Source organism: Trichoderma breve, chromosome 4 (assembly GCF_028502605.1).
Source record: "Trichoderma breve strain T069 chromosome 4, whole genome shotgun sequence".
Lineage (NCBI taxonomy): Eukaryota > Fungi > Ascomycota > Sordariomycetes > Hypocreales > Hypocreaceae > Trichoderma > Trichoderma breve.
In genome coordinates this window covers 2,941,246-2,953,969 of record NC_079235.1, presented here as the reverse complement: position 1 = coordinate 2,953,969, position 12,724 = coordinate 2,941,246, and the positions used below count along the sequence as shown (strand labels likewise).

The following is a 12,724-nucleotide window of genomic DNA, read 5'->3' as shown; positions in this document are numbered from 1 at the left end:
CAGACCAAGATGTCGAGGCTTGACTAGCAGTGCTACCGTCTACCCAGCAAGGCCAGTGACAGGAGGTTGGAGTTTGCGACAGCCACAGCGCCTAGACGCGGAAAGCAAAGGAGGTGCCGAATTCGCTGCGGGCGATTGCAGGGAGCAATCCAAGGAGGAGGCGAAAAAAATAAGAAAAATGCAGCGAGATGAGAATAAAATAAAATTATGCCCTGTGGTATGCAAGCAGACAATTGAAGCGAGGGGGTGGGGGAGTGAGAAGCTGGAGAGGGGCAAAAAAAAATTAAACATCCTTGGAGGAATGATGCTTGTCCGGGTGGTTTTCTTTTTGGCTGGTGCAGGTATTATTTGCCGGCTGGTGACTGGCTAGGTGCAGTGCAGCCTGGCAAGCCTGGCCTGGCATGCCACTAAACTTGCTTGCTTGCACTGACGGACAGCAGCTGAAGGCGCACTGCCTGGTGCCAATTCAGCTCTAGTGGCACCAGCTGTGGCGTGGGGATCGATCGGGAAATGCGCACAGTCACGTCACTGGAACTCGACTGTCGTAGTGACATTCGAGCTCAGCCCAGCCCAGCCCAATTTTCTGCTGGCTACTACGACTACGAGTACAGAGTACATACCTGCGATAAGAGATAAGCTTGAATGTTTCAACGTTGACCGAGGAAGGAGGATGAGATGGCTACCGGTATTGTACAGCAGGTATATACTTAACCCCGGATATTGTTTGCCTTGAAATCATTCAGGCTAGTAGGTACATCTTTTCCATCAGTTGATCATTACATAGTACTTGTATTGTGAGCATTACCTATCCTAGGCGACACCCTTTTGTGGAATCCCTACCTCCAAACCTGTTCTCAACATACGACTTCCACTTCCGGGTAAGACGGGAGCTTTAAGAAGATCCGCGAGCAAATAAGCATCTCTACCTAGATGGGTATTGTTCCGATGGGCGTGTTTCTTCCGGCATCAAGCCCACCAGCTGTGAAGTCATTGCAGTAATCAATCAATATCTGAGAATAACACATGCAACTAGAGCATCTTCATTAGTGCGTGCATACACCCAACAGGCCCCCGGAATACTAATCGGCGGGCCTTGCCTTACAGCACGGGTCCCGAGAGATACCTGTCTGGTACCCGCTTCTACAGCCCTCTTAGCGCTGTCCGCCGCGAGTGCACCCGTACCTGCCGCGTACTCCTTGCTCGTGCCATTGACCCCTTGCCGAAGACGCCAATTAGAGACCCCGGTGCCCCGTGGCGCTGAGCAGAACCGAGGCACGCTGCAAACATTGAACCAAACACAGTTGAGCTCCAATCTCAACCACCATCGCGACTTTCCATTACAACAGCCCTGCAGTCTCTGTGCGACGTGTTCCGTCTGCTGTGCCTGCGATTTCGAGTCCGCGTTTCTCCCCGAACTCACAGGAACCCAAGATATTTCGTACATGTCGCCGAATTGCTGATCCATGACCTTCTGATTCGATTCGACCCGACCCGATCTGACCTGTGCAGCGCTGCCCAACATGTTTTCTTCAGCCCGGCGCTGGCTGCATCGGAACCGGACGCCAATTGCCATCGGCGTTGGAGTCGTCGGTGCCGGCTATGCCGTGACGCAGTATGTGCTGTCCAAGATCAACGATGCGCGCGAGCGCATGAGCAGCGACCGAATCGCCAAGGAGAAGTAAGTTGTGGCTGTCTTACCATGTTTATCTCTCCCGTTGCCAACCAAGCCGTCCCTACTCTAGTCTTCGCCGTCGATTCGAGCAGAACCAAGAGGACTGCACGTTTACCGTCCTGGCTCTCCTGCCTACCGCCACCGGCAACGTCATCACGGCCCTCAACACGGAACGCATCACCTACGAGATCCAGCAGATCAAGAGCTCGGCGAGGAGCCTTAAGGGCATCCAGACGACTAGCCCGCCCAGTATTGCCGATACCACCCTCACCGAAGATGATAGCAAGAGCACCATCAGTGTGCCTGTTGATATCGGCATGCCCTTCACCACAGATGGCTCCCAACAGGAGCTCGCTCCTCCGAGACCACGAAAGACCAAGAGGCAGCTGTGGGATGACCTCACCATCAGCGGTACGCGCCACTTGCTTGTTTATCCATGCCGACGCATGTGAGATGAAGAGGAAATACTGACACTACTTGCTGTATACAGCCATTACGAGATCATTCACGCTCATCTACACCCTCGCCCTCCTTACCATGCTCACCAGGGTCCAACTAAACCTGCTGGGTCGACGCAGCTATTTATCCAGCGTTGTTGCTCTCGCCACTGGCAGCCAACAGGCCACCATCAATCTTGAGAACAATGACGATGACAACCCCAACCAGACATACGGCAGCGACTTTGACACGAACCGCAAGTACCTGACCTTTAGCTGGTGGTTGCTAAATAAGGGGTGGATTGAAGTCATGCAACGTGTCGAGAGCTCTGTACGAACCGTCTTTGGCAGCCTCAGCCCCCGCGATCTTGTCACCTTTGACCGCGTCTCCCAGTTGACCGCAGAGGTCAGAAAGCTCATCGAAGGATCCTCCAACGAACGCAAGGGATCGGATTGGCTGGCCTTCCTGTTGCCCCCGAAAGATAAGGAAGACGAGGTCATCCGTGAGTCTGGCATCTTGGATGACGCAGGTATGGGCCCTCAGGACGGCGCCCAGGTTTCACCCGCCGCGCTGAGGCGGCTGCTCGATGAGACGGCAGATCTTATTGAATCACCGGCCTTTTCGCACGTTCTGACCCTGATTCTCGACTCTGGATTCTCGTTGCTTGTGGATAAGAAGCTGGCCACCGAGGCTTTCGAGTTTTCTCTGGACGACGCCCCCACTGCAGTGGCAACGACGGCCAGCCTCAAGCGCACCAGGGCCATTCTTCTGCCCAAGATTCTCTCTGTTTTGACACGACAGGCTCATGTCATTGGCAATGGCATGCCAAATGAATATCTCCAGGAAATGGAGACGGTGCGCGACCTCGAGGCCTTCTCTGCAGTTGTATACTCTAGCAACTGGGAGAATGAAATGAAGGAGGATGGGCTCATGGAGAGTGCCGTTTACCTCAAGTCTGAAGACACTCAGTCTCAATCAACTCAGGTCGAGAGCAGCGTCGTCATTGTTGAGCCCCAGGCTACTGCTGACCTTGAAGGCGCATGGGCAAGGGCAGCGGACAAACGAGCTTGAGGAAGAATAGGAAGCGGTCGGTACCAACAATGCGCATACTTGTATAGTAAAGAGTAAAGATTTGATGCATTCTACAGGTTTGGTATTTATTTTGGTTGCAAAGGGGCGGGACGGGTGACTACAAAGATTTAATGGTTTTGTTTTGCTTTATCTTTTTTTTCCCTGTTTTGGTATTATAATGGTGTTGGCAGACTTAGCAGACGGCATATAACGATATATCCCACGTTGTCCCCGGCGCTCAGAGATTGGCGCTTGGTCTCTTCTAAAGATGAGGATTATCTCTCTTGCGAACCTGTGCCCCAAATTCTACGGCTCCAACCACAGACAGGTTTGTCTGGGTGCCACGACCCGCGGATTCTCCAAAGCCACCTAACGAGAGCCTCCTGAATCGTCCATCCCCACCAACGGCTCGTCGCTTACACCTCTCCTCTCTTGCAGGTACAGGTATGTTAACCAGAGGCGACCAGATTCTATAGTGCCCCAGCTACGAGCTAGGGAGGCGTGACAGATCAGCGCCTGAAAGCTCTCATTTCGTGAGCATTAGAGAGGTCGCCATCGTCGTTACTGCTTGTAGTCTCCGTATTTTAAATGTTTCGTTCCACCTGTGAAGCTTTACAGTATGCCGTGCGCTCACATCATGCCCCTTATGAACTGGTCCAGGCCAAGTTCAAAGAGCTCGTTATTGACACCCGCACCCCCCTTGTGTTCGACTGGTGCAAGCGGATTCTTGACAACTATTACAACCAAATAGATTAGCCATTAGTTTTGCAATGAAAAGACTCCCTCCCTGACGAAACTGCAAATACATACCGTATTCCACCCATAAGTTGATGTAAATCTGGTGCAGCACATTCCGCATGCTGGCCGAGCCCGTGTCCGTAAGCATGACGAAGCGAAGGTTCGCGGGCGTCTCGTAGAAGTGCAGCTTGTACTGCCCCGTGCGGTAGCTGATGAAGGCGTCGTCGTCGCCGCCGAGCTTGCGGACCATGTTGCGGAGGGAGAAGACGGTTCCGAAGACGAGCTTGGCGTCGTCCGAGGAGGTGGACAGGACGGGCGCGGCTCCGGGACCCTCGGCCGCCATCCATGACTTGACGTAGACGCACTCGGCTAGAAGATTGAAAGATGAGAATTGGGCGAATGTGGAGGAGGGGAGAGGTGTTGAAGTTGGAGAGCTGGGAGACGTACTGTGGCGGTCGAAGATGTAGAAGGAGTAGACAACCATGTTGAGCAGCTTGTCGCGCGGAATATGTTATGATTCTGGTTTGTTTTATTGGGTTTCGTAAGGGAGACGACGTCGGCGACTCAAGAGCAGAGGCTAGACACCAGACGCGCCAGATCAATGGCCTGCTATGGAGGAAAGATGTTGTCGTATCGTCTCGCAGGACGAACGAGCTCCGTCGAGAAGTGGCGGCTCTGGTGTTGGAGTGTCGTCGTTCCAGGGTCCAAGGGGGGCAGCTGGCCTCGGTTATCTAATCCACTGGCAGCTACAGTAAATATGGCGGGGTGCCCACTGAGAGAGTCCACTATGGAGGCCTGTAGTCCAACGCTCAACTGGATGGCATGGTGCTCATTTATATTGATAGCTTTACTATATGATGCTTCTTCATTTTCTATATTCTGACCATATTGTGAAATATAGTCTTGCTGGGCCAAAATCAGAGGCATGTTGGGCAAGTTATAGGTTGGCGAGGCTGAAATAACCGTATTGTTATACCTATCTGTCACTCGCCGGCTTATACCAACTTAGCCAACCACTAGTAGCTGTAAACATGGAACCCAGTACCAGACATGACGTTAAGCTCATTCATCAAGTAAAGTGAATCCTCCATTATATAGTATTGCAACTACACAACTCTTAGAAATAAATAATAACGCTATTGCCTTATGATAAGCAGTGACAGGCTATTATTAGTGCTGCGGGCTGATTTTCGACATGTGCGCTACCAATCGAGTGCTAGCATTTGACGCCCCCGCTTAACAGAGGATGCCAATGCAGCCATCATTCTTCTACCCCTCCAATGGGTGGGCTGGCTCGACTTCAGCCTCACCACATATTTAACAGCCCTGGCGCGCGAACTGCTTGCCGTGCTTTTGACGTGGCGCAAGGCATGCAGTGGGGAGGCCGAGAGTATTTGCCGGCTCCTCAACTCAACTACAACTTTTGTCGCCAGATCTGTATCTTGGATCTGTGAAGAAAACAAGCACGCGACACGGAATCGATCCAGCAGCTCTTCCTCTTGTTGACGCCCAGTTGCGCATTCTGCCGCCATCATGGAGACACCTCCACAGTCACCCGGTTACGGCGTCAAGAGCGTCAAATCGGCGCCTCCGTACGGCCTTCAGTCGCCCAGACTCACCGTCAACGATCGCGACGATGTACCGGAAGATCGGCCCTCTCTGGCATCTGCCGTGTAAGTAAACTATCAAGTTTCGAGGAGGATGACCTGAGCCTCATCGTCGCTGTGTGGTTTGTCGCGAGTGCTGATGCTTTCTTCGCATGCTCTAGCACTGAACCCGTTCGTCTCGCTGGCTTCGCAAGTCCGATAAGACAGCATAAACGCACTCCCAGTGCACATCGTGAGATCAAAGTAATTCTTCTCAGTTCATCAGTTGGTTGGTCTGTAGAGGTAAACTAAGTTCTCAAAACAGGAAACTCTGGACGCCCGTGTCGAGTTCTCCAATGATGAAACCGATGGTCGAACTCACCATAGAATAAACCAATATGTGATCCAAGAGGAAATCGGGCGAGGCTCTTACGGCGCTGTTCACCTGGCGACAGATCAGTTTGGGAATGAGTTTGTGAGTCTCACCCTTTTAAACTTCTTAGACCCCCTCTCTTGCTTATAATGAGTCTGTAGGCTGTCAAAGAGTTCTCCAAAGTCCGCCTACGAAGACGCGCACAGTCAATGGCCATGCGTCAAGGCCCTGGCGGACCATCACGACGCATGCCTGGTAGGGGAGGCATCATGCCCTCCCAGCTCATGGGGTTGAGAGACAGTGAAAAGAACGACGCACTGTTCTACATCCGAGAAGAGATTGCAATCATGAAGAAACTCAATCACCCCAACTTGGCCCAGCTTATCGAGGTGCTCGATGATCCGGATGAAGATTCTCTATACATCGTCATGGAGATGTGTAAGAAGGGAGTCATTATGAAGGTCGGCTTAGGCGAACAGGCAGAGCCATATCCCGACGAGGAGTGCAGATTTTGGTTCCGAGATTTGATATTAGGGATTGAGTATCGTAAGTCAAGCACACGGCTTCAGTTCCTTCCTGAGTTGCCGTCACTATTGCTAACGCTTTCACAGTACATGCCCAGGGCGTCATTCACCGTGATATCAAACCTGACAACCTCCTGCTGTCAGAAGATGATGTTCTTAAAGTTGTTGACTTTGGAGTCTCGGAAATGTTTGAGAAGCCAACCAACATGAGAACAGCCAAGTCTGCTGGATCGCCTGCCTTTTTGCCTCCTGAATTATGTAGCAAGCATGACAAGGTTTCCGGAACGGCTGCAGACATCTGGTCCATGGGCGTCACTCTTTACTGTCTCAAGTACGGCAGAATCCCTTTCAACAAGGAGGCCATGCTTGAGATTTACGAAGCCATCAAGACCGAGGAGCCAGAACTACCAAAAGATGAGTCTCCTTCCTTTGTCGACCTAATGGGCAGGCTACTGGACAAGAACCCGGAAACACGAATCACCATGCCAGAGCTTCGAGTAAGTAGCAATGCTCTAAGAATCAACCAGGCACAATCTAGATGCTTACTTTTTCACAGGAACATCCCTGGGTGACCAAGGAGGGGACGGACCCATTGCTTTCAACTGAAGAAAACTGTGCAAACCCCGTAGAGCCACCGAACGAGCTGGAGCTTAGCCGTGCCTTTACAAGAAAGATGAACCATCTTCTCTGTGTAATGAAGGCCATTCATCGGTTCAGATGTTCCTTGATAGCTAGCAGACGCAAGAAAGGCATTTCCCCTCCTGCAGGCGAACAAGGGGGGCACAAACCAACGGAAACTGCCAACACCAACACATCAGTTGCCGACATTGCGGCACTCATCACACAACAAAAGACTATTCTTGCGTCCGAAGCCGGAGAGGAAAAGGTCCAAGATCAAGAAACCGCCACTAGTGACCAAGAGCCACCATTCTTGGGCATCGGCACGGGCGCAAGGGATGCCTTTTCCATGGATGAAAAGACACCCGATGTTGTGTCTGACTCGCCTACTGCAGTCGACTTCAACGTGTACGACCGAGCCTATGAAGAAGCAATCAAGGAGCGCATGAAACCGAACCAACCAAGCAATCCCATCCTGTATCTGACGAAGCACATCAAGGAGAAGGACTATTTTAAGAAACTGGAAAACTTGGTGGATGAGGCTGCCGTCTCACCATCCCCTATGAAGACTGCCAAAGAGAATTCCAAGCAGCTTCTAGACCCTCTCCCTCTTCATCCAGGCAATAAATTGGCCGATCTCGTGTCCAAAATCTCCAAAGTCAAAGTCTCAGATGCGCCCGAGAATAGCAGCAAGACAAAAGACCAAAATTAGGCCGTTGCCGGGTCTCAAAACTAGTGCGTCCATCTCAAGTCGACTTTGTTGTGCCAAGCGGCCGGATTGTGAGCACTTACAAGAAATCATCTCGGCACAATGAGACACATGAGATACGAAGTATCATTGACCAACCCCCCCTCCGGCGGATAGACTCCTTATCGAAGTGTGTACAAGTATACTTTTTGCCAACGAGGCAGCGTTTAAAGGGGCGTCCAACAGAAAGTCTTGAAACGGGCTCGTGTGCAGCCATCTCCAATCGGATACTACGCTCCTACAGTACGCTACTCGGGATACATTATCATGATGTAGGCTGAGACTATCATTTCCATTAATTGTGTGGAGAAGCAATCTCCGGCGCGACAGTGAGAATTGCGCTCACCGCTCCAAGAAGGCAACAAGATTGGTGAGCTAAGAGACGTAGGGGGAACACGACGTTAGTGATTTCTAGAACGGTCGGTGAGACCGTTACTGCATTACCACGGCAGTGACGATTACGGATGGTGGTGTGAAGGGGGATAGGAAAAAAAGACAAGGCGAATGAATGAAGCCCGGCCCATGTCAACCGGCACGATGTACATGTACAGTACAGTACGGGGAGGAGATTAGGGAGGCGCCACGCGCAAAGAGGAGCATGGAATGTTTAAATCAGAGCAAAAGAAAGATACCGCTTCCCGACGCTGGGGGGGGAGCCCATCATCCTCTCAGTGCCAGCTGTATGTCAACCAACCCTTGCGGCTCGGGTAGGCAGCACATGCCAGGGAGCTGCTCAATCTAGAAGAAAATGTCTCACGATGTGATCTGAGATGCATCCTGCCAATAATCCAGTTTGTTGGCTGGCGAGGCTTTCGAGGCGCGTTATCACCCACGCAGACCCCTGACACAAAATGTCCCTACCCGCGTTCCGTGCCTGGTCTGGGCGGGGGGTTCAAAAGCTTGGGCCATGTGGCAGACGAACGAACGAGACAAGAGCATGAGCATGCGGATTTCTGAGAGGCTGTCGAGAGGTATGCCCGGAGATGCCACTGCACGACGCACAGGCTGAAGTCTAGAACCAATGGATAAGAAATGCGCGCGCAATTCATCGCCCAGGAACGATGTAGCTCTGCGGCCGCATGCCCAGTGACGATAGCCGGCAGCACCAAGACGCGACGTGTCGGCTATCAGGGCCAAGAATCGGTGTCTAAGTCTACATGCCGGGGGGGTTTCCTTCGAGCTATGTATGGATGTGGTGGCAGCATAGTCAGTGATCCCATGGGCGGCTATACTTGCGTCAAAGGAATCCCTCCCCATGCTGAAGTTCCCAACAGGAAGGGAACCCGGGGATGCTGGTCTGCGTTATCCGAGCACAAACAACAGGCGAGCGACGAACGGGAGGGAGCCACTGAGATGTGAGGAGGACGGCACGAGCGTTGACAAGCCTGAGGGAAAATTGAAATTGAAAAGAGGCATTTGATAGAGAGGATCGGAGAGGGACGGGGATGCAGGATCAGGGAAAGGGGGGAGGGAAACAAGAACTTTGATGACAGGTCCCTTTGTTGTTCGTCGTTGTTTTGTGCTCAGTACTCCGTATGTAGACCCTAGATTGTGACATCAGGAGAGGAGACCCGGAAAAGCACGCAGATCGACAAAACGGAGGAGCTGGGCAAAGCTCAGTATCGTCTCACTCGCGCCGCTTAGATCCGCAGTTCCACGGTACGGTACGGTGGCGGGCATGATACCACCCCCGGCACTTCCCACGTCTGAGTAAGTCTGTACAGTACATACAGGTAGCATGCGAGTGGCGGTCGGGGTATTACATGGTGAGAGTGGAGAGACGAGAAGAGACGAGAAGAGGAGAGAAAAGGACGGAATAAAGCTCAGGGGATTGATTGGAGTTGCTTACAAAAGGGCCAGAGTGAGATTCTATGTAGGTACGAAGTAATAGTACAAGACCAGGAATTATGAAGCAATAGGGCGGACGGAGTAGCGGAGTAGTTGTAGTTGGTAATAACCTTGTGTGAAGGGGAAATGTAACTTGAATAAGGATAGGCTCTCTTTTTTTTTCTTTTTCTTTTTTTCGTTTTCTTCCTTTTGACCTTGGTCCGCACGATACGGGATCCGAGGCTATGGGCATAAGATGGGGGGATGATTGAGCCGAAGGCTATCTGACCTATGAGATCATAACAGCGACGCTTTTAGCAACAGGCCTGGGGGTGAGTGGATATCTCTCCGTTGGGCTCTGAATACTGGGGATTTGCTCTGTATGTGCTTTGTATGTCTAAGTTTATCCGTAGAGCAGTTCTATCATATGTATCATGTTCGTCTCAAGGATGGAAAATGAAAGTAAAAGTGCTCTGATGTATGTTTCTGGGCGTCACAAAGTCTTGATCCTTCCCCCCCTCCCTTTCGGCATCTGGCTCAAACTCGGGGATGCGCCAAGCGGGAAATACGTGTGTGGACGGAGTCTGAAAACCAATACTATATGTGAAATGACGTTCATGGGCGAGGGGCAGCTCTGGGCTAGGGTTGTTTTCGTACATACGTGTACGCATGCACGTACCTGTAATGTGCAGTGCAGTGGTCAAGTGAGGCATAGTTGGAGGCCGCCTGAGTGGGATAGAAGCAACGAAAGAGGAGGAGGGATGAGATGGGTTGGCGATAAAGGGTTTTAGGGTGCAGGGATAGCGTTGTTTCTGTTTTTTTCCGCTTTGTCATTTTTTGTTGCTGCTTTGCATTGCTTGGTGTTTCTTTGCATGGGGGAGGGGGATATGCATGTGCTGTCCAACGCGGAAAGGATGCGGTGCACGAGTATGTACAGACTGATATTCGGCTCTATTATTTCTTCTTCTTTGGGGTCATGCATGTAACAATCCATGAAAAGAAAATGGGAGATTTACACTCGCATGTAGACTATGTACTGCACCGAGTTTAGCGAGCTATAGAGAGAGAGGGGAGGGGAAAAGGGTGACAGGGTGAGCATGAGCTCATGCGAGTAAGAAGTGAGGATGAGAGGCGAGCGTGTTAGACTTTGGGGTTTGTGCGACTCAAGCAAAGAGGGGACGATTGTCGCTGCAGGCGTTATATTGTGGCTAAATCAGGAGCACTACCCTATTAATTAAATGATTAATTGACTGATCAATTAATTAATCTGCGCTGGATAATTCGGGGGCATGGCAATGAGCGCGTATGTGCTTCCGAGGCGATAACTCGGGGCTTCTGTAAATTGCATACCGCTTCCTGATGCCGGCTTTGCATGTTAGTCCAGCTACAGTACGGAGTACATTGCTACGATTCAATTCGATTTGATTTTGTTTCTCTTCTAGTTCTGCCTCTTTTGCTTGCCAAGTAGTATTGATTATTGGCAACTTAGACCAAACTCATTCTAGCGGCCTTCCCCAGTCCTTACTGCCCTCTTCTCTTGTGTTCTTCTCCTCAATCCTCGTGCATCAAACTATGGAGTCGGACAGCTAGCATTGGAATGGTCCTTTTTTCTCCAATCCAGGGTCCTTTTCCGCTCCTCTTTGATGCTCATGCATGCTGCGGTTGGGTGGTACGAGCATGGAGTACAAGGCAAGAAGCAGTTCGCGCGGGGGATGTGTTTAGTCAGGTGAATAGCTCTACCTAACCCTTATTTTCCTCTTACCGTACGAATATGTTTCTCTTTTTTTTTTCGCTCAATGACGGAGCAAGTGGGTTGGATTTGTTCCCACGGTGATGGCGCCTGAATGCACTTACGGGGTCCACGGGCCTGGAATCGGTAAAAAGTACGTACTGCATGTATCTGTACCTCCGCGAGTGTACCAAGACCTGTGCTAAGAAAATGGAAAATCCAAGACGCCAATTGAAAAGGGAAAAGCGGGAAAATTTCAAATAAAGAGAAAAAGATGAAGAAAGTAGGGAGAGAAAGAGAGATGAAGTCAATGACGAAGCAAACGAGGCTGTGGGCATTGCCTCGCCTGATTTCCAAAAACGGGTGTTGTCTCAAAACCTTATCTCGATAGTAGCATTTCCTCCTTAGAGTTTCATTCATTTCATTTCAGCACTCTCTTGAGACATGCCAGATGCCGTTCCGCTACAGCGGCCGACTTAAGTCTAAAATAAACACTGCCACCGTCCCGTGGGCTTGGCTACTTGGCCTACTTTCCGACTGCCGTCTTGGCGGCGGGCAAGTCGAATGAGATTCGGCGGGCCGTCTAAGCCAAGAGCTTTTTTTCTTGGCTTTGTTGAATTTTTTTTTATTTTTTGTTTTTTTTTTTTTTCTTGTCTTGGTTCGTGAGCTATTCCCGAGCCATGACATCAAATGTCAAAGGTGTTGTTTTCTTGGGCGTGGGGGGAAGGGTGTTGGGTGCGCGAACATGATGCTTGGTAGTCTTGGAAAATAGACGCCCTTACATGCAATCAGTTGATAAAGTGTTATACGTAGTAGAGTATTGACGAGTTTACTCCAGGATTCGCACCTGTCCCGTGGCAACGACATGTCATTGACATGGCTATGGCTGTGGCATGATTCGTGCTGATGCTTACAGTACACCCCATGGGTTTGTCGGCAGTTATCATTCACCTATTTGCTTGTGATGCCTCGCTATTACCTACAAGCCTGGCCGGTAATAGATAGTATGACTAACTCACCCAAACTATTTGTACAGACATGCGCCATAGAAGCGGTATGCGTGCTCAAAAACTCGGGCAGGAAGCACCGAATGCAACATTGCTGGCGTGCCAAGGATGCTGGATGCTGGATCCGCGGGAGGCAGAGGATTAGCAGAACTGACTCTGTGAGACCCCCGACAAACCATCATCATACATGACTTGGGCAGGGTCTGCAAACATTCCGAAGATGCTTGGCGCCTTCGTCTTGGAGACTTCTATTGGTAGCACCGACCGACAGCCGCTGCTTTGTGTAGCCGCTGGCCCGTTGGAGCCATGTCAATGAGCACGGGTCCCTTTTTTTCTAGCTCTTTCTTTCTCCTCTGTGCTGTGCTGTCCATCCTTCTTGCGTATGCCGCCTGT

At 50.9% G+C, this 12,724-nt stretch overlaps 3 protein-coding genes across 3 annotated transcripts; 2 read left to right on the top strand and 1 right to left on the bottom strand.

Annotated features, from left to right (window-relative positions):
* Nucleotides 1–1,520: 1,520 nt before the first annotated feature.
* On the top strand, nucleotides 1,521–3,181 carry T069G_07145 (peroxin-3 domain-containing protein; the record flags this gene model as incomplete). The annotated part of the gene is made up of 3 exons (XM_056174355.1): nucleotides 1,521–1,678; nucleotides 1,743–2,083; nucleotides 2,163–3,181. 3 exons carry the CDS (start codon nucleotides 1,521–1,523, stop codon nucleotides 3,179–3,181), a joined length of 1,518 nt encoding a protein of 505 aa, XP_056027934.1.
* Nucleotides 3,182–3,811: 630 nt separating this feature from the next.
* Nucleotides 3,812–4,403, bottom strand: T069G_07144 (sybindin-like family domain-containing protein; the record flags this gene model as incomplete). Its single annotated transcript, XM_056174354.1, has 3 exons — nucleotides 3,812–3,915; nucleotides 3,992–4,288; nucleotides 4,367–4,403. The coding sequence occupies 3 exons, from the start codon at nucleotides 4,401–4,403 to the stop codon at nucleotides 3,812–3,814; spliced, it is 438 nt and encodes a 145-aa protein (XP_056027933.1).
* Nucleotides 4,404–5,452: 1,049 nt separating this feature from the next.
* On the top strand, nucleotides 5,453–7,732 carry T069G_07143 (protein kinase domain-containing protein; the record flags this gene model as incomplete). Its single annotated transcript, XM_056174353.1, has 6 exons — nucleotides 5,453–5,592; nucleotides 5,688–5,769; nucleotides 5,831–5,980; nucleotides 6,040–6,424; nucleotides 6,490–6,899; nucleotides 6,959–7,732. 6 exons carry the CDS (start codon nucleotides 5,453–5,455, stop codon nucleotides 7,730–7,732), a joined length of 1,941 nt encoding a protein of 646 aa, XP_056027932.1.
* Between the last annotated feature and the right edge of the window lie 4,992 nt (nucleotides 7,733–12,724).